The sequence below is a fragment of the Procambarus clarkii genome, chromosome 72 (assembly GCF_040958095.1).
Source record: "Procambarus clarkii isolate CNS0578487 chromosome 72, FALCON_Pclarkii_2.0, whole genome shotgun sequence".
Classification (NCBI taxonomy): Eukaryota; Metazoa; Arthropoda; class Malacostraca; order Decapoda; family Cambaridae; genus Procambarus; species Procambarus clarkii.
The window spans coordinates 8,434,474-8,456,558 of NC_091221.1; the positions used below are offsets into that span (position 1 = coordinate 8,434,474).

Sequence of the window (22,085 nt, forward strand, 5' to 3'; positions counted from 1 at the left end):
ATGCGAGGTATACTAACTTTGTCTAGATGCGAGGTATACTAACTTTGTCTAGATGCAAGGTATACTAACTTTGTCTAGATGCAAGGTATACTAACTTTGTCTAGATGCAAGGTATACTAACTTTGTCTAGATGCGAGGTATACTAACTTTGTCTAGATGCGAGGTATACTAACTTTGTCTAGATGCAAGGTATACTAACTTTGTCTAGATGCAAGGTATACTAACTTTGTCTAGATGCAAGGTATACTAACTTTGTCTAGATGCAAGGTATACTAACTTTGTCTAGATGCGAGGTATACTAACTTTGTCTAGATGCAAGGTATACTAACTTTGTCTAGATGCAAGGTATACTAACTTTGTCTAGATGCGAGGTATACTAACTTTGTCTAGATGCAAGGTATACTAATTTTGTATAGGTGCAAGGTATACTAATTTTGTATAGGTGCAAGGTATACTAATTTTGTCTAGATGCAAGGTATACTAACTTTGCCTTGGTGCAAGGTATACTCAATCTGTCTAGGTTCAAGGTATACTAACATTGGTATACTGACATACTGACACTAGGTACAAAGTATACTAACATTGGTATACTGACATACTGACACTAGGTACAAAGTATACTAACATTGGTATACTGACATACTGACACTAGGTACAAAGTATACTAACATTGGTATACTGACATACTGACACTAGATACAAAGTATACTAACATTGGTATACTGACATACTGACACTAGGTACAAAGTATACTAACATTGGTATACTGACATACTGACACTAGGTACAAAGTATACTAACATTGGTATACTGACATACTGACACTAGATACAAAGTATACTAACACTGTCAGAGTAGAAAGGATAGTTGAAGTTTGCTATTCTACCCTTCCTTTTCCCCAGCCTTCATTTCCTATATTATTTTCCTCTCATTATATTCTTCTCCTTCTCATTTCTTTCATATTCTTATCTTCTTACTTCCCATTTTCTTCCCTCTCTTATTCTTTACCTATTTTAACCTCTTTTGGGGCTTTCCCTCTTTTTCTTTTCCCTTTCGTGCTCTTGTACTTCCCTTTTTAATTCCTTATTATTTCTCCTTTTCTTCCTATTCCCTCTTTCTCCTTTACCCCTTCTTTTACCCTTCTACATCATCCCTTGTTCTTTATCCCTCCCTCTGTCTTTCTTCCCAATTCCTTGTTATTGCCATCTTTTTTATTTTTCCTATCTTCACTATCCTCCTTCTCTTCCATTTCTTTCTCTCCCGTTTCCCCTCGTCACGCGCAGACACCATAACTCCCAGTGGCTCTCCCCTTCCCATAAGTTAAGCTGCTAATAGTCTCCTCTCTTTCCTCCTCAGCCTTGGAGAGAGAGAGAGAGAGAGGGGAGAGAGAGAGAGAGAGAGAGGGGAGAGAGAGAGAGAGAGAGAGAGAGAGAGAGAGAGAGAGAGAGAGAGAGAGAGAGAGAGAGAGAGAGAGAGAGAGAGAGAGAGAGAGAGAGAGAGAGAGAGAGAGAGAGAAAGAGGAGAGAGAGAGAGAGGGAGGGAGGGAGGGAGAGAGAGAGAGAGAGAGAGAGAGAGAGAGAGAGAGAAAGCTATCTGAGATAACTTGGGGACAATTCTAAATAGTGTATGTGTGTGATGTATGTGTGTGTGGCTTCAAGGCTACCTGTCTCCCCCCTCTCTGTGTGTGTGAATGGCTGCTAGAATTGAACTCCAGCCCATGCAGGAGAGCGGAAAGGAGCACGATAGAGAAAGGACTCAAGGTACTATCTGAAAATGTAGCAAATCCTTAAAGTTGCCAGCTAAATCAGGTGAAATTAGATCTCCCTGAACTTACCATCTGAGAAAGAGCCCCCTAACATCAGCGGTGTTAGAGGGCCAAAGCTACAGTCCGAAAAAGAATTTTAACACGAAGGGGTTTACCTATTTCACTGTAAACCACGTGTATAATACAAGCGTTTGAATACACGATACAGGTTTCCAGCAAACTGGGGACTAAGCTGAATGGAACGAGTTTCTGGGAATCTAACGGTTGTATGTCAGTGGGGGTATACCCGTGTCTTCGGCAAATATATCAGGCCTTTATTCACACCGGAACGACCAAAGACCATGAACGACCATGGTCCATGAACCCGAGGACCACGAACTGCTCACATGAGAAGATAATGCTTGGTTTACTGCATAATATATGAGCCACTGGCAAAAACTCTCACGCCATTTTGTTAGTGGCTTATAGAGCGCTGAGCTGCTTCAGATCAAGGAAGAGGGACGACTAGAGGCTTCCTGGCTCCGGGGGTCGTCAGAATGGAGGAGGTCGTCCTCCACAAGGCGAAGGACGACCTGGAGAAATCCAACAATTGTGTATTGTTGGATTTTGTGTGATTGTAAATGTGCCAAATAGGACAAATCCACAAGGGCCGTGACGAGGATTCGAGGTTGTGTAAAATCCTGGTTTGTGCCTCGGAGAGGCTACGGGATCCAGTAAGTTCAGTAGAACTTCGGTTTCAACCCTTTTACCCTGTCGTAGCTCAGTCGATTAAGGCAGTGTCTGGGATGCTCCCGGACGCAGGTTCGAATCCTCGTCACGGCCCTTGTGGATTTGTTCATTTGATGCATCACGTTAGTGTGATCTCTGTGTGTGGTGCCAAATAGGTTCTCACAGGTTTCCTGATGTGATATAAATTTCTGTGTGTTTCTCTAATATCAATCCCAACCACTTGGGCTGGATGGTAGAGCGACGGTCTCGCTTCATGCGGGTCGGTGTTCAATCCCCGGATCGTCCATTGAATGGTTAGGCACCATTCCTTTCCCCTATCCCTTCCCCCCCCCGGTCCCATCCTAAATTCATGTACCGCTCACGTTTCAAGACGTCAAACTCATGAACGTTCATAGGAACTTCACTTCAAGAAAACTTCATTCAAGTCCCACCTGAACTTTCCCATCTGTGGCGACAACTTCCTTAGGCAAGATAAATTATGTTAATGGAATCCGCTCTATAATCCACCAAACCCCCCCCCCCCCCTCGTCCTCCCCACCATACCCAAGACACACACACAACACTAACCTCTTGAAAACCTCTTGGAAGAACCAGACCAAACTGAAACGTAAGAAAACTACAATTTTCACCTCAACATTATCCCTCAAACTCGTGAAGATGCAAATGTCGTGGCGGTGAAATGACCCGTGAAAAAATGACGGCTATAAATGAAAAACAAAATACAGTTCTCGCTCGGGGCAATAGCAGAGGCGTTTTGATCCTTTATACCCAACCACTTTAAACCTCTGGGTTATTCAGAACCTCTGTGGAACCTCTATTCAGTCGACAATATTTCTTTAGGGATTTTTTTTTCTTGTGAGTTTTTCGTGGGTCGAAAAATCGGGCCACGAAAAAAATCGGCCTTTTTCATCGTTTAGTTAAAATTTTGATCAATTGACGATCAGTATTAGAGTTGAAAATCCCTTTAAATGTATAATCGACCTCATAGCGATTGTTCATTTTTTTTATATATATGTATTGTATTGTATTGTATATGTATATATGTATTGATTGTATGATTGAGACATAGTGGCTTTAGGCACTGTATGTACTAGCTCTATCTATAAATCCATCACTCTTTGTAAAATCTCTTGTATGTATGTACCTTACCTAAATAAACATTTGATTTTGATTTGACATACTCAAAAGTCTCGTCGCTCGAGATTAGTCAGGCTGTCGTTATAGCATTGATTATATTCTTAAACTGCTGCCTATTTTTAAACTGCTGCCTATTCTTAAACTGCTGCCTATTCTTAAACTGCTGCCTATTCTTAAACTGCATTATATTCTTAAACTCGTCATTCTTCGGAGCGTGCATTATCGCATTCTTAAAACCTGCAAGAAATCTTTCAACAGCGACTATACCATCTTCCAGCGACAGGCGAGGAGTCACAATAACGTGGCTGAAATATATTGACCAAACCACACATTAGAAAGTGAAGGGACGACGACGTTTCGGTCCGTCCTGGACCAATCGACTTGAGAATGGTAAAGGCCGGACCGAAACGTCGTCGTCCCTTCACTTTCTAATGTGTGGTCTGATCAACATCTTCCACCGAGCTATTCACACCAAAACAAATGCCATCTTGTTGTGTTCTGCTAACGGTGAAGAAACCTTAGCTTCGTGCTACCAAAATTATACATTTATCGTTCACATAGCATTAAATATCTTTTCAATAAACATATAACAATCGTTCTTCTTGATCCGGATTCCCTTCTATTAAACACACACACCGTTTTTCTAGCACCAGATACACTTCCCACAAGCAAATGAGACTCGTTCTTGTAGCATCGAGACATTTATCTCACCAAATGAGAATCGTTCTTGTAGCATCGAGAGATTCATCTCACCAAATGAGAATCGTTCTTGTAGCATCGAGACGTTTATCTCACCATATAAACAAAGGAAAATCGTTCTTGTAGGAGATTCATCTATGTAAACAAAGAAGGATCGTACCGGATCGAGCAGAACACCATCACACTCACACAGACGTCGTCGCTGCTACACCTCGTCCTCCACCATCTCCTCCTCGAAACGTCGCCTCCGCCGACGGTATTTCGCTGCGGCTGGAGACTCAGCGGGGATCTATCCGGCGGCGGGAAAGTGCCCAAGACGGTTGCTAGCTGGCAGGGTACACGAAGAACTGTGAGGGATAGGGGGTACTTACCCAGGATCTGGCCGAACACCCCCCGTCCATCTTCGCCCATGCAGGCCGAACGGGCATCGAACGGGTTGGTGAACTGAACGAATGCGTATCCCTTATGCATGCTGATTCCTGATGGAGACAAGAAGGGAACATTTAGTACATGATAGATCCTGAGAGAGAGAGAGAGAGAGAGAGAGAGAGAGAGAGAGAGAGAGAGAGAGAGAGAGAGAGAGAGAGAGAGAGAGAGAGAGAGAGAGAGAGAGAGAGAGACACACACACATAAGAACTGTCTCACAACACATATATATTTTTTACTGTATTAAATAATTGTTTAAACAAAATAAATCCACCGGATTCCGTCCGCCCTGCACGTATATTCACTCATTTGGCAGATTTTGAGCCGAATCCGGATTATCTCAGAAACTAATCCATGGATCCGGATCATTTTAAGGCATACAGTCGCAGATCCTAAAACATAATTATCTTATAACCAAATGTCAAATACTTATAATGTATTAGATACATAATATGCAAAAACTTATTATACATCATCTTCCCTACCCTTCACCACCTTCCCTACCCTTCACCACCTTCCCTACCCTTCACCACCTTCCCTACCCTTCACCACCTTCCCTACCCTTCACCACCTTCCCTACCCTCCACCACCTTCCCTACCCTTCACCACCTTCCCTACCCTTCACCACTTTCCCTACCCTTCACCACCTTCCCTACCCTTCACCACCTTCCCTACCCTTCACCACCTTCCCTACCCTCCACCACCTTCCCTACCCTTCACCACTTTCCCTACCCTTCACCACTTTCCCTACCCTTCACCACCTTCCCTACCTTTCACCAGTTTCCGAACGTCTCCGAACGAACGAACGACCACTTACGAAGTCTCCGAACGAACGGACGACCACTTACGATGTCTCCGAACGAACGAACGACCACTTACGAAGTCTCCGAACGAACGGACGACCATTTACGATGTCTCCGAACGGACGAATGAACGAACATGCGTTCGTTCCGGACGAACGTCCCCCCAAAATGCCCACAAAAGTCATTCAAGTTCCAGCTTGAAAACGCGAATAACTTCACGGGTTTCAACCAACTTAGATGACTTTCGTAAGTCAATTAGGACACGAATCGCATATCTGGGGCCCTTCCAAAGTCCAAGTGATATCCATCACAGGGGAAAAGATATCCCCCTGATGATATCCCTTGAGATATCCCACAGATGTCAAGCCTATCTTATCGGGGATGAGGTGAGATGATTACCAGTATAAGGCGCTAATCCAGAATAAATATATACCACTTGGATGGGATATGAGGGTAAGGAAAAGGGATCTTAGGATAAGGGAAAGGGATATGAGGACAAGGGGAAAGGATACGAGGACAAAATGGGATAGGTAGACAAGGGATGCTATACGAACTGAGTTACGAGGACAAGGAGCTAGGTTACGAGGACAAGGAGCTGAGATACGAGGACAAGGAGCTGGGTTACGAGGACATGGAGCTCAGATACGAGGACAAGGAGCTGGGTTACGAGGACAAGCAGCTAAGATATGAGGACATGGAGCTCAGATACGAGGACAAGGAGCTGGGTTACGAGGACAAGGAGCTAAGATACGAGGACAAGGAGCTGGGTTACGAGGACAAGGAGCTAGGTTACGGCCAATAGTCCTTAGCTTGGACTATTGGACTATTGGACAATAGCTTGGGGGATCTCTCACCCTAGCACCTAGCAGCAGGGAGACCCCTTACCCTAGCACCTAGGAGCCTCAACCCCTAGCACCCAGCACCAGGTCCCAGACAGGGAGGGGGAAGAGATGATGTAAGTATTTTCCTGCTAATTGATTCAAGCACCGCACCACTGAACCTATTTCCCACAAATTACGCAGTAATTGGCAATGATTAGTTCTGCACAGCAATTAGTTGAGACCAAGTTAGTAATACCAAGGGTCCGCGGTGATATAATTACACTCGGTATTAATAACAAGGTTGTGCTACCCTCAACCATCAGTTTGATATCATAAATTAACTCGTAAGGGGGTTATCATTCGACCCATTTCAACAAGGCCAAAAATCATCCCCCCATTAAGTGACACGACTCTCTATTCACCCATTAGATTCAAGGGGGTACACATACCACTGGGAGAAATCATACAATAGGTGAATAAATTAAATAGATTATGAAAATAATACACTACAGGATTATTGGGTGTAAAATTCTTGAATAAAACAATATGTTAAACTTGGAGACAATACAATAAATATAGAAAACCAGTTTACTAATAAAAAATTCTTAGAATAAGAATTTTTTTATTAAATAAGTTAATACAATATGTATAATTGTGTATTAAATGATAACTGTATGAAAAGTGTATAAGAAGAAAATCGAGAAATATTGAAAGCAGAGAGAGAGAGAGAGAGAGAGAGAGAGAGAGAGAGAGAGAGAGAGAGAGAGAGAGAGAGAGAGAGAGAGAGAGAGAGAGAGAGAGAGAGAGAGAGAGAGAAGGCTCAACAAATCCGGATTGTACAAGAAGAAAATCCAGAAATATACAAAACAAGAGAGAGAGAGAGAGAGAGAGAGAGAGAGAGAGAGAGAGAGAGAGAGAGACAGACAGACAGACAGAGACAGACAGATGTAATATTCTAAACCTTTCCTACCCTCCTGGGATTGACACACAAGGTTAGTGGGGAAGACTTGCAATTACAATACCACGGACGACCTCCACGATACCACAGGTATCACAGGTGGTAAGGTAAGGTCGTTATGCTATCGTAGATATCGCAGCAAGGTCTGTGTTCCACGATATCAACAAAGAGGTGGAAGAATGGTAAGGGCAGCGTCATCTGGCTATCGTAGGGGCTCGCGGCTGTGCATTATGAGAATTTTTAATAAGGCTTTTGTAACCCTTATAAGAAACAGCGAACAAGGCAAGCACCTGGTGCTTGTTAGGAGCAGTGTGCGTGTGAATTGCGTGTGTGATATTTGCGTGTAGGATATGGAGGTGCTTTGTTAAAAAAAAAAACAGGAATACTTGCATGGGGGGAAAAGAATTACACACACACACACACACACACACACACACACACACACACACACACACACACACACACACACACCCACACACACACACACACACACACACACACACACACACACACACACACACACACAGTCTTACACCGAGGCAGCAATAATCCTCCCATTGTGTTCTCTGAAGCCCAGAAGTGCCATGTTGCTGTCTGTCTCAGTGTGTGTGTCTGGTATATGGCGACCTGGGCTCCGCGAGTTTAATGCTTCGGCTTTCACTCTCTCGTAGACAATACACTTCCTCACAGACACGCACACAACTGCTCTGTGACACTCTATATACTCCAAGGGGACTCTGTGAGAGTCCACTGATGGAGCTCTGTGAGGCTAGACTAGAGTCTGATGCTCTGTGGTACACTGTGGTGTGAGAGAGTGTGTGTGAAAGGGTCAGAAAGTGCGGGGAGAGGTTGTGGAAAGGGTAGGAAGGGAGGGAACTATCAGGGAAAAGCCAAGCCATTATAGCACTTGGAAGGGGTCAGGATAAGGATTTGGGATGGGACGGGGGGAAAGGAATGGTACCCAACCACTTAATGGACGGTCGGGGATTGAACGTCGACCTGCATGAAGCGAGACCTTTGCTCTACCGTCCAGCCCAAGTAATTGGACAGAGAGAGAATGAGAGGGAGGATGTTGGTGGACAGAGAATAGGGGAAAAGATAGGGGGAGAGGGGAAAGAAAGAGAGGGAATGGGAAAGAGAGAGAAAGGGAAAGAGAGGGGAGTGAGAGGTGATTGGGGAATCAATCACCCCTTTTTTTGGGGGGGGGAGGAGTAAAGAGTATATAGAGGCACAGGCGAAGTTTAATGGTTTTTAAATGGTAAATATACAGTATGATGTATGACAGCAGGCGGGCTGTCCGCCTTGCTGACACGATATGTGTGTGTGTTGACAGCTAAGCTAAGCTTGCGCTCTCTTGTCAGGGTGCTGTGAGTGTACTCACCTATTTGTACTTACCTATTTGTGCTTGCGGGGGTTGAGCTCTGGCTCTATGGTCCCGCCTCTCAACTGTCAATCAACTGGTGTACAGGTTCCTGAGCCTATTGGGCTCTATCATATCTACACTTGAAACTGTGTATGGAGTCAGCCTCCACCACATCACTGCCTAATGCATTCCATTTGTCAACTACTCTGACACTAAAAAAAAAATCTTTCTAATATCTCTGTGGCTCATTTGGGCACTCAGTTTCCACCTGTGTCCCCTAGGGCCCTAGGGCGTGTTCCCCTTGTGTTAAATAGCCTGTCTTTATCTACCCTGTCGATTCCTCTGAGAATCTTGTACGGGGTGATCATATCCCCCCTAACACTTCTGTTGTGTGTGTGTGTGTGTGTGTGTGTGTGCGTGTGTGTGTGTGTGTGTGTGTGTGTGTGTGTGTGTGTGTGTGTGTGTGTGTGTGTGTGTGTGTGTGTGTGTGTGTGTGTGTGTGTGTGTGTGTTTTGCTGCCCTCTTTAGCGCCTTATCTTGCACTGCTTGCAGACTTTGCAAGTAAGCTTTCTTAAAGGAATGCAGAGGAGGATATTCTACATGCCGCCGGACTTAGAACCTTGTATACATGTAGCTTTGTGTTAGTGCAAAGACTTTGGAATCTTCTCAGTTTCCTTAAGGCTGTTTTTGCTTAGTTTATTCTTTCCTTTACGTGAAGGAGACCGGAGAATTATAAGAGAAAAAGGGTTGATAGAATGGGGAGGAGGGAGAGTATGGGAAGGGTGTTAAGGGGCTAATGGGGCTAAGGGGACTGGAGAGTGATAGGAATGGAGGTGGTGAGATATGTAAAGGGTGAAAGGGAAAGAGACACGGAGAAATTTACTGTGAACTTGGTACCAGGTGTGTCACTGTATACATTCATATACAGTGTATGTACACGTATGTATACGTATGTATACAGGAGCCAGAGGCAACAGCAAAGTCTATTTCACCTCAGGGCCATTTTGGTCATTATGTATTCGTGTTGAACATTACTGTGGCCTGCATAAAGTGCTTTACATTTATCTGCATATGAAATTAATTTTCCACGTGTCGAAAATCAGAGAGAGAGAGAGAGAGAGAGAGAGAGAGAGAGAGAAAGAGAGGGAGAGAGAGAGAAAGAGAGAGGGAGAGAATAATTTGTGCACTCCCCTCTCTTTCCCTTCCCCCCCCATCCTCCCCTCCCCACCAATCCCCCCCCCCAAACCCCTCCCCCATACCCCCCCCCTACACCGCAGGAAACTCCAACAGGTTCCACCTCTCTGTGTCTCTAATCTAAAAACACTCTATACTGTAACTCCGAGAACGAATTCAGAGCGCAAAAATAGCTTCACTTTTTAAGTAGAATAATTCACAGAACAGTAAATTAAATCATCATTAAGAATCATTAAAGCGAAAAACCGGTTTATCTAACAAAACAAGAGACGAACAGGCCCACGAAAACCGGTTTATCTAACGGAACTCCCGAGACAAATCCGAGAAATCCGGATTTCTCACAGAACGCGACAATAACGCATAAATAAACCGAATTGTCGCTCCACGAACCGGACAGAAACGCAGATTCCGACCGTGTTAAAAATGACAGCATTTTGCCCCTCAGGCGAACAGTTTCTCCTTTGTTTATACCAAGAGTGTAAACAATTGATGTTATCGTTGAGTTATTGGCTAGACGCTGTCAAGACGGGGATACGAAAACGGGTTATATTGTGGTTTGAGTCTTCCAGTCGCATTTAATATTGTGTATCAGTGGTAAAAAATTGAAACAACTTTCTCCTGCCATTCCTTGTGTGGACAGTCGTGTGTGAGTGTGTGTGTGTGTGTGTGTGTGTGTGTGTGTGTGTGTGTGTGTGTGTGTGTACTCACCTAGTTGTGTTTGCGGGGGTTGAGCTCTGGCTCTTTGGTCCCGCCTCTCAACCGTCAATCAACAGGTGTACAGATTCCTGAGCCTATCGGGCTCTGTCATATCTACACTTGAAACTGTGTATGGAGTCAGCCTCCACCACATCACCCCCTAATGCATTCCATTTGTCAACCACTCTGACACTAAAAAAGTTCTTTCTAATATCTCTGTGGCTCATTTGGGCACTCAGTTTCCACCTGTGTCCCCTTGTGCGTGTTCCCCTTGTGTTAAATAGACTGTCTTTATCTACCCTATCAATTCCCTTCAGAATCTTGAATGTGGTGATCATGTCCCCCCTAACTCTTCTGTCTTCCAGCGAAGTGAGTGAATCCTGAGTGTGTGTGTGTGTGTGTGTGTGTGTGTGTGTGTGTGTGTGTGTGTGTGTGTGTGTGTGTGTGTGTGTGTGTGTGTGTGTGTGTGTGTGTGCACTCACCTAATTATGTCTGCAGGATCGAGCACTGACTCTTGGATCCCGCCTTTCGAGCATCGGTTGTTTACAGCAATGACTATGGTCCTATTTCCCTATCATATCTAGATATGATGTGTGTGTGTGTATGTGAGTGTGTGTGTGTGTGTGTGTGTGTGTTTGTGTGTGTGTGTGTGTGTACTCACGTATTTGTGCTTGCGGGGGTTGAGCTTTGGCTCTTTGGTCCCGCCTCTCAACTGTCAATCAATTGGTAGTGTGTGTGTGTGTGTGTGTGTGTGTGTGTGTGTGTGTGTACTCACCTAATTGTACTCACCTAATTGTGCTTGCGGGGGTTGAGCTCTGGCTCTTTGGTCCCGCCTCTCAACCGTCAATCAACTGGTGTACAGATTCCTGAGCTGTGTGTGTGTGTGTGTGTGTGTGTGTGTGTGTGTGTGTGTGTGTGTGTGTGTGTGTGTGTGTGTGTGTGTGTGTGTGTGTGTGTGTGTGTGTGTTTGAACAGCCTTCACTGCTGCCTTTTATATAGTGAGGGGAACAAAAGAAACAACAGTAGGAACTGTTTTGTAAGCGAAGCTGAATTTAAACACACAAGTGCATAAGTTTAAGTAAGCGCACCACTCACTTCCTTTACACGCACGCACGCACGCAACCCCCCCCCCCCACACACACATGCCCGCTTTAAAATTGGTAGACAATTGGAACAAGTGAGAAGGCGATGGAGGCCAAAACCATCCATAGTACCAAAGCCGTATACGACAAAGAGTACTGGGAAGACGGGACACCACGAGCATAGCTCTCATCCTATAACTACACCTAACTAATTACCCTACGGTAAAACACACAAACTGAGTTGGTTCGGGTTCGATTCCTGGCCAGGGAGGATTGACTGAGCGACTAATTCATAACGGTTCCCCCCTATTCACCCAGCAGTAATTCTGTACCTGGTTGTAAACCGATTGGCCGGTCGTGTTCTAGGGTAAAACTAGTAGGATAAGGCTTACCCATGAGCTATGGGAAGCCAAAACGCTCTGACTGCTAATAAGAACTCGTCTCTTCCAGTTCTCAACTCTGAAAGAGAAAATTGGAATAACTTCGACTCGTGAGGTAATTATCAGGAGTAAAACAGCAACAGCTGCAGCAGCAACAGCAGCATGAACAGCAGCATGAACAGCAGCAACAGCAGCAGCAACAGCAGCAGCAGCAGCAGCAACAGCAGCAGCATGAACAGCAGCATGAACAGCAGCAGTTGCAGCAGCAGCAGCAACAAAAGCCACCTGCTCCACGTTTAACACGCTTGCCTCTACCAAGGACCAATCACGAATAAATTCCATTAATTAGACCCATTAACCCCTTAATTTATAATTCAACACAACTCATATAACCTTCTCCATCGTGGCTTCTGCGTCCCCCCCCATTATGGGTCTCACCCATTGTGGTAGCTGCTGAATGGGGGGTTGCAAAGCTCTTTTTTTTAGGGATATTCCTGTAAATAGGGTGTTGCAAAGCTTTTTTTTTAAGGGATAGGCCTGCAAATGGGTGTGTGTCACACTACACCCATTACTGGATTGGTTTTAATAGAAAGATTTGCAATTTATAATGTGATGTTCCGTTACTTGAATCCTGGAGCAATGATATATCTTGAGGTTATCTTGAGATGATTTCGGGGCTTTAGTGTCCCCGCGGCCCGGTCCTCGACCAGGTCTCCATCCCCAGGAAGCAGCCCGTGACAGCTGACTAACACCCAGGTACCTATTTTACTGCTAGATAACAGGGGCATAGGATGAAAGAAACTCTGCCCATTGTTTCTCGCCGGCGCCTGGGATCGAACCCAGGACCAATGATGTGCACTGCTTGTTGGAAGCTAACAAGTGATAAGTTTAAGGTCAAAGGTCAGGTAGTCCAAGGCTGCTATTGTTGTGATATTTTTGATCAAGAAACCTGTTGGTGGTTGAGACATGTTAGGGGTTACACTCACGCACGCACAAACGCTGGTTCGATTCCCGGTCAAGGCAGAAACAAATGGTAGAGTTTCTGCCATCTGTTGCTTCTGTTCACCTAGTAGTAAACTGGTACCTAGGAGTTATCTAGTTTTTTTTTCAATTGGAACTTTCCTGGGAGTTGCCTGGACATGATTACGTCGTAAAAAATACTTAAGAGACTTGATTATTTATACAAGAACAGACTCAAGGACTGACTAACAGACTCCTGTTGTTAGATTGCAAGACAACAGAATATTGCAATAGTTATGACACCTGAACTGAAACGGAAACCCCCATAAACATTGCACACTGTTGCCACGTGAACAACAGCAACAGGAAACAACAGAAGCGGAATGGCAGCGTGGCTAACGCAACAGATGGACTGAACAATTGAGAAACGGAGTTCAGACGACGGCACTGGATCCCCTGCCCCCCCCCCCCACGGTGAGCAATTGCGTCTGGTTGTGTGATTGGTGCCCAATCGCTCTGGCAACTGGTTGGCACTGGTCTGGAAGTGAGTGCTTACTCTGGCTCTGAGAATCTTGTGTGTGTAATTGTGTGTATAATCTAATTCATCTCTCTCTCTCTGTCTCTCTCTGTCTCTGTCTGTCTGTCTGTCTGTCTGTCTGTCTGTCTGTCTCTCTCTCTCTCTCTCTCTCTCTCTCTCTCTCTCTCTCTCTCTCTCTCTCTCTCTCTCTCTCTCTTCAGTCACTCAGTGTTTAAGTTCAAGCTGTCACAGAGGAAGCAAGAAACTTAGAGAGAGAGAGAGAGAGAGAGAGAGAGAGAGAGAGAGAGAGAGAGAGAGAGAGAGAGAGAGAGAGAGAGAGAGAGAGAGAGAGAGAGAGAGAGAGAGAGAGAGAGAGATAAAGGAGAGAAAAACATCCTCTCCATCAGATACAGAGTTGGATGAGTAATTAGTACATTATCGCAAAGCCACTAACAGCCCAATCCTCATTACTGCCCGAACCATCCACGATGGTTTAAAGCTCATTTTCTCTTACTGAACAACCCTCACACATTATATATATATATATATATATATATATATATATATATATATATATATATATATATATATATATATATATATATATATATATATATTATATGACTATCGCGCCAGCTTTCCCAAAACGCATATACATCATTCACTATTAGTTTGGGATTTAAATTGAACTAAATCCCATTCATCGATCAAGTTCCAGCTGATCGATGTCAACATTGCGCTAGAGACTGTATTTCCATTCATCAAGATCCATTCAATCGCCAGATTCTCTCGTACGTTTAAGTGTTACGCTTTGTTTTGATCGATTATTGATGGCTAGGTTGGGAGGAAATTGAATGGTTCGCATATGTACACTTGTAATGGTGGGAACGGCAAGGGGGCTTGTATGTTTCAGGGTCCGGCGTTCAAGGCTCTAAGGATGGTTAAGGGGATTGGGTAAACGTTCTTTTTGCCTCCTTGTCCTGATATCACAGCTCATTGTCCTCATATCCCAGCTCATTGTCCTTATATCCCAGCTCATTGTCCTCATATTCTACTTTCTTGTCCTCATATTCCAGCTCCTTATCCTCATATCCCAGCTCCTTGTTCTCATATCCCAGCTCCTTGTCCTCATATCCCAGCTCCTTATCCTCATATCCCAGCTCCTTGTCCTCATATCCCAGCTCCTTATCCTCATATCCCAGCTCCTTATCCTCATATCCCAGCTCCTTGTCCTCATATCCCAGCTCCTTATCCTCATATCCCAGCTCCTTGTCCTCATATCCCAGCTCCTTATCCTCATAACCCAGTTCCTTGCTCTCATATCCCAGCTCCTTGTCCTCATATTCGAGCTCCTTGTCCTCATATTCCAGCTCCTTATCCTCATATTCCAGCTCCTTGTCCTCATATCCCAGCTCCTTGTCCTCATATCCCAGCTCCTTATCCTCATATCCCAGCTCTTCGCCACATCATACTGGTGACACAGTCTGGGCAGCAAGCCACATTGACCCAAAAAAAAAAAAAAAAACTTGCTTTCATGACGTCAAGAAAAGTTTTCACGCGCTAAAGAAAAACGAAAAACAAGGGATCCAATCTCTCTGAAGCCTCTAGATCCCTCTGGAGGCTCCAGTCCCCCCCCCGGGAAATGCTCCATTCTCCTGATTCGAATTCTCAGGTTCGAATCCTAGGAGAAGGAATATTAAATAAGGTCTGCGGTGGTACGGAACGCGTTCAAAACACATTCATGGAGGAGGGGGGGGGGGTAGGTAGGTGGATCTGAATAGTAATGAAATTCCAGCTAGCAACAGAGTAGTTGAGACGGGCGGAAGCTTACGGGCGTGTCACTAATGTCTCTCACCAGAGAATATATGTTTAAATTCCGATGGAAATGTAACCGGAGTTATTTCATTTTCGTGGCAATGGCTCTCCAGTTTCCCCCTTTGGTTGTGGGGGGAAAGTGGTGATGTTGAGGTGATGTTGAGGTGGTGATGTGGTATGGGAGTTGGGATAGTGTGTGTGTGTGTGTGTGTGTGTGTGTGTGTGTGTGTGTGTGTGTGTGTGTGTGTGTGTATGTGTGTGTGTGTGTGTGTGTGTGTGTGTATATGTGCTTTTAAAACTATGGAATGAGTTGCTCTTTATTTACACAATCATTGGTTTATTACATGTGTCCAGTACTCGTACTTATTTCCTGTCAGGGGACAGGAAGACTGTACATTTATCACTTAATTGATATCCACACCTATGTATCATGTCGAACCCACCCTTAGGTCCCCTTCCTTCCTTTCTCTCTCTCTCTCTCTCTCTCTCTCTCTCTCTCTCTCTCTCTCTCTCTCTCTCTCTCTCTCTCTCTCTCTCTCTCTCTCTCTCTTCCAAGCTAGTCTGCTTACTACTCGTGAAATCATTTTAGACTGAGCCAAGTGCTCTTTCTGTTATGCTAGTGGGCTAGCTGCTTCGATTCATGTGTGGGCTCACAGCTGTCTATAAGAGGATTTTCACGGATTGTGTGTGTGAGTGTGTGTGTCTGTGTGTGTGTGTGTGGGTTAAAACTGATGTATAGGCATGCGATATGTATTGGAATACATACCAAATGAATATTAATGGGGTCTGGACAGATCACCCTGTGTCCGGGGAGAGAGAGAGAGGGGGGGGGGGGGAAGGTTCTCAATATATGTTGACAAAACCACATGGTAGAAATTGAAGAGACGACAAGATATAAATCATTTATATATATTGATATATTCTCAATATATCATTTAGTTCTCAATACATAACAAGAGTTCTCAGTATTCTTTGGGTTTACATGACACATAGTTCTCTCTATCATTCAGGTTTACATAAATACAGTTTTGAATACCATTCAGGTTTATATAAACACAGTTTTGAATACCATTCAGGTTTACATAATACAGTTTTGAATACCATTCGAGTTTACACAGCCAAGGCGGCCAATATTCTTCAGGCGCTCGTAAGAAAGGCTGTCAGTTCCTTTCAGGCCTACATAACCAAGTTCCCGAAGACCTTTCAGTCACTACCTGGTCCTCTTACTACCTTTTCCTCTACTTCAGCTCCTCTCTCTTTATCTGCTGTTGTTGTTTAAGCTTCAGCAACTTGGAACAAAAAAAGTTCCAATTAGCACGGGCTATGGTGATCCCATAGTGGACTTACCTGCCATAGGAGATGTACTATAACTTCCTTATCTCTCAAATTCTCTCTCTGTTAATCATCCCCTCTTTCTTTTACCCCCCCATTCTCCTCACCCCATCCCTCAACCCCCAACTTAAGAACATAAGAACAAAGGTAATTGCAGAAGGCCTATTGGCCCATACGAGGCAGCTCCTATCTATAACCACCCAATCCCACTCATATACTTGTCCAACCCGCGCTTGAAACAATCGTATTTATAAACTTTGCCCAGTTACTTCTGTTTTTCTTTCTCTCTACACCAGAAATGTTTGTTACATGAGGAGTGCCACAGCCACTGCCACAAGAAGCCGAGAGGTGGACGTGCCTAGCGGGCCATTCTCGTGTTTGTATCTGTGTCCTTTGGCACTAATCCAGAGTCATCTTTCAGGGCCTATGAGCATTGGGGAATGTTGAATATCTATCTTTCTGAAACTGAAATTGTCTCCCCTAGGCCATCAGAGAGAGAGAGAGAGAGAGAGAGAGAGAGAGAGAGAGAGAGAGAGAGAGAGAGAGAGAGAGAGAGAGAGAGAGAGAGAGAGAGAGAGAGAGAGAGAAAGAGAGAGCGAGAGAGAGAGAGAGAGAGAGAGAGAGAGAGAGAGAGAGAGAGAGAGAGAGACAGACAGACAGAGATACAGAGAGAGAGAGAGAAAGAGAGAGAGAGAGAGAGAGAGAGAGAGAGAGAGAGAGAGAGAGAGAGAGAGAGAGAGAGAGAGAGAGAGAGAGAGAGAGAGAGAGAGAGAGACAGACAGACAGAGATACAGACAGAGAGAGAGAAAGAGAGAGAGAGAGAGAGAGAGAGAGAGAGAGAGAGAGAGAGAGAGAGAGAGAGAGAGAGAGAGAGAGAGAGAGAGAGAGAGAGACAGACAGACAGAGATACAGACAGAGAGAGAGAAAGAGAGAGAGAGAGAGAGAGAGAGAGAGAGAGAGAGAGAGAGAGAGAGAGAGAGAGAGAGAGAGAGAGAGAGAGACAGACAGAGATACAGACAGAGAGAGAGAAAGAGAGAGAGAGAGAGAGAGAGAGAGAGAGAGAGAGAGAGAGAGAGAGAGAGAGAGAGAGAGAGAGAGAGAGAGAGAGAGAGAGAGAGAGAGAGAGACAGAGAGACAGAGAGAGAGAGACAGACAGAGAGACAGACAGAGATACAGACACAGAGAGAGACAGAGAGAGAGAGAGACCTAAGGAGCAAACAGAGCGAAAAGAACAAATAAAAAACCAATATTAGAGACAGAACGTAAAACAGAGAGGAGACAAAAGATGTCAACAAATGAATTTGGCTCTAAGGAACCAGCACCACAAGGACGAAAAGGCCATTAAACGCTGAAGCCAAGAGACGTAAGCAGCTGTTATAGTGGTGACGTCACGGGGGCCTCTGACAAGCCTCCTGGTGTGGCTCGTATTTATAAACTAAACTAAATTTATCGCCTGCTGTTGCTACTGAACAAGTTTGCCTAGTTTGGCGCGTGTCCTCATCTGCATGTACTCACCTGTGTGTGTGTGTGTGCGTGTGTGTGTGTGTGTGTGTGTGTGTGTGTGTGTGTGTGTGTGTGTGTGTGTGTGTGTGTGTGTGTGTGTGTGTGTGTGTGGCAAGGTTTTCCATGACAGCGCTGCATACTGAAATACCCGGTCTCGCGTACGTGGTGTTCCGAGGAACCCTTCAATTCGGTTGCGGAAACCTGCTTTGAAGTCCACCGCTGAAGTTATAAAGTCAGTGTGTGTGTGTGTGTGTGTGTGTGTGTGTGTGTGTGTGTGTGTGTGTGTGTGTGTGTGTGTGTGTGTTCAGGGGAAAAGTTTGATGCTATGTTGACATCTCTCCCAATGTGCACAATATACATTAATTAGTGGCGGTAATTTAACACAGATGGCGTTGATTCAGTGTCGCTCTTTAATATTGTGGTCGGCAAAGTAGAATTTTTTTTATTATTATTTCCACGCCTGGGAGAGTTTCCTTCCTCTCAGGTGGGTCAAATCTGCAAGGGATCAAGTTCCAGGGGATCTGAATGCTTTACATAAAGAATCACATCAACTTTGCAATCCATAGGAAGGAACCCTCCTTTTTTATCTTTAAATTAACTATGTACAGCTCTAGATTCTGACGAAATGATCCTAAAATCGCGATAGGTCACTGTCCGTACTTAATCCCTTTGTGGCAGTGTATGTAGTTAGCTTACACTACCTTCCCCTCAAGTGCCTCTCCCCTCGTTCACTCCCCTCACAATTCTCACATAAGAAATTTCTTCCTATACCCCTCAGGCTGATTGGAGTGTTTACCTTTGTGTGTGTTCCCTTGTTCTGTTCCCCACCACTGTCACCACCTCGTCCTTGAAGGGTTGAGAGAGAGAGAGAGAGAGAGAGAGAGAGAGAGAGAGAGAGAGAGAGAGAGAGAGAGAGAGAGAGAGAGAGAGAGAGAGAGAGAGAGCAGACAGTACCAAAATTAAATATAACCCTGAGAGAACTGTGAAACTCATAGCCATCAAATTAATTATAAAACAGAGCCAGCCAACATTTAACAATGCCAGCGCATAGCTCAGCCCAAACAACACTTGTTTAAATGTATTTTCAAAGTTTTCAGATGCATTTTTAACAGAATAAACCCCTTCTCCATTACATATATATATATATATATATATATATATATATATATATATATATATATATATATATATATATATATATATATATATATATATATATATATCATGCCATTTTACTTAGCACTGGATTACGAGATTAATGAGACTGAAACATGTGCAAAAAAACCCTTGCATGTACGATAAGACTAGGGGATTACCTTCCCTCCCCTTCCCCCTTCCCCGCCCCCCCTTCATCCCCTTCCCTTGTACCTATCCCCACCTCTCACCCCCTCCACAGCCCCCACCTGCTCCCCCTCCCTCCATAAAAGCTCCCTGCTCCCTTTAAGCCAAAAAACCTAAATAGCATGGCGACACGGCGACACAGTCCTTTGATTAACATGAAATAATCGGCCTTGGTGGCCATTTGGGTATTGGTTCCGGGGATATGAGGAAATACTTTAGGCTTTCTTCACTGTGCGTGTGTGTATGGAACCTCTTCAGAATTAAGATGCACAGAGCGTTGCTGGGGTCGATTCCTCAATCGACCTCACCTCAATCGACCTCACCTCAATCGACCTCAATCGACGTCAGGCTGCGAGCAGCCGCGTCTAACAGCCTGGTTGATGAGTCCAGCAACCAGGAGGCCTGGTCGACGACCGGGCCGCGGGGACACTAAGCCCCGGAAGCACCTCAAGGTAGCCTCAAGGTAGGTAGCCTCAATGCAGAGGCTGTAGTCTCTCTCTTTCTCTATGCTGTCTTTGTCTCTCCTTGTGGCTTGTCTTAACTACTCAATAAGTTCGCAAATACGCAGCCATCTTAGGAAAACTCAACTTCCTTTCATACTCTGCGGTGAACCATTCAGATCCATAACGAGCCAACTAGCACTAAACTACCTTGCACTTTGACGTATCAATCCCCCTAAGGTCCAAAAATGTTGTGCTAGAATTGATACCGATTCGCGTAATTGATGTGATATCCCATTTTTGGTTCGTGAGTCGTCGGTTCGGATAGGTTCGGGGAATTTAGTTCATCAATTTATTGCCGTTTTGAACATCTGAGAGGACCCAACTTCCCTTATACAATACCCAACTCCCCTTATACAATACCCAACTCCCCTTATACAGTACCCAACTCCCCTTATACGGTACCCAACTCCCCTTATACAGTACCCAACTCCCCTTATACAATACCCAACTCCCCTTATACAGTACCTACCCCTGGCACTTTCCTCCGGCACTTCCCTCTGGCACTACTCCACTCCCCCCTAACGAGGTGGCATTACTTTCACAATAACAGAAAGATTATAGCACTGGGCCCCGAGTTCTGGCACCGGGGGGGCTCAGATCAATGTTTCTTAGCTCAGACAAACTCTCTATGATGCAAACTGCTTCTCCCCATAGCAAAGGATTTCGCGATCTGACAGACGTATTACCTCTCTCTCTCTCTCTCTCGCGCCACCAAACACCATGAAGCCAAGAATGTTGATCAGGAGAGCTCATAGCTGCGTCCACTGCTATATTCATTACTGTTCTAACTTGTGAACGCTTTGAACTAATTCCTTCAAACGACCAAACTCGATTCCAGAGAATCCTCACTGTAAACTTTAGAGCCGCCACGACCAGACTGTCTTCCCTCTCAGCTGAATAAAACAACACACACACATAACTCCTTTTGTCGTAATTACCCCTTAAAATTATTATTATTATCCACATCTCATAGGATTATTTCTTCATAAATTTCTGGGGTTAGGTTTCAGTATCATTTAAGGTCACATTCTCGCCCACAAAAGCTAGCCAAAAAGGTTGCAATTGTGGTCTTGTGAGAGGATGGAAATGTCACAGTTTTTTGACCCTTGAAGGTGATACAGCTTGTGTTTGGTGTGAAGTTATTGTGCTGTGGGGGGTCAAAGGTCATGGGTTTGGTTGAATGGGTTTAAAGGTTAGTGCAATGGATCCAGGAGTCAATGATGCTATGTGGTTAAAGTTTAGTGTGAGATGGGATTTCAAGGTTTAGTGCTATGGTGAAAAGTCAGCCTTTGATCACGTTGAGATAAGGTTATGGGGAAAGTAGCAAAGATAAGAAACAGGGTAAGATAAGGAACAGGATAAGGCAAGGAACAGGATCACAGGATGCTCCCAGACATCATGATCTACGTGAGAATTACAGACATCTGTACTAAGCTTAAAATCGATAGACAGAGAGTCCTTAACTTCTGAAATAATGGACGAGGACAAGGAACTGGGGGTATGAGGACAAGGAACTGGGACATCAGGACAAGGAACTAGGGGTATGAGGACAAGGAACTGGGACATGAGGACAAGGAACTGGGGGTATGAGGACAAGGAACTGGGACATCAGGCCAAGGAACTAGGGGTATGAGGACAAGGAACTGGGACATGAGGACAAGGAACTAGGGGTATGAGGACAAGGAACTGGGACATCAGGCCAAGGAACTAGGGGTATGAGGACAAGGAACTGGGACATCAGGCCAAGGAACTAGGGGTATGAGGACAAGGAACTGGGACATGAGGACAAGGAACTAGGGGTATGAGGACAAGGAACTGGGACATGAGGACAAGGAACTAGGGGTATGAGGACAAGGAACTGGGACATCAGGACAAGGAACTAGGGGTATGAGGACAAGGAACTGGGACATCAGGACAAGGAACTAGAATATGAGACCAGACTGAAGGAACAATGCACAGCCAATCGGACCATCGGACCTCAAACGGCGAACCTGCAAGAAGCAAGGCTGTCGATGTACCAACCAGAGCAAGTCAGGTCTCCGTCGCGGCTTCCTGCCCAGA

General features: G+C 44.7%; 1 protein-coding gene across 11 annotated transcripts in view; it reads right to left on the minus strand.

Moving 5' to 3' along the window:
- The window catches only part of LOC123773583 (RNA-binding protein Raly), a 713,369-nt gene that overhangs the window by 214,610 nt on the left and 476,674 nt on the right, over positions 1-22,085 (minus strand). For all 11 annotated transcript variants that reach the window (XM_069312447.1, XM_069312456.1, XM_069312454.1 and 8 more), the window contains one exon: positions 4,702-4,809. In XM_069312447.1, the coding sequence (XP_069168548.1) occupies positions 4,702-4,809 (108 nt within the window). The remainder of the gene's footprint in view (positions 1-4,701; positions 4,810-22,085) is intronic.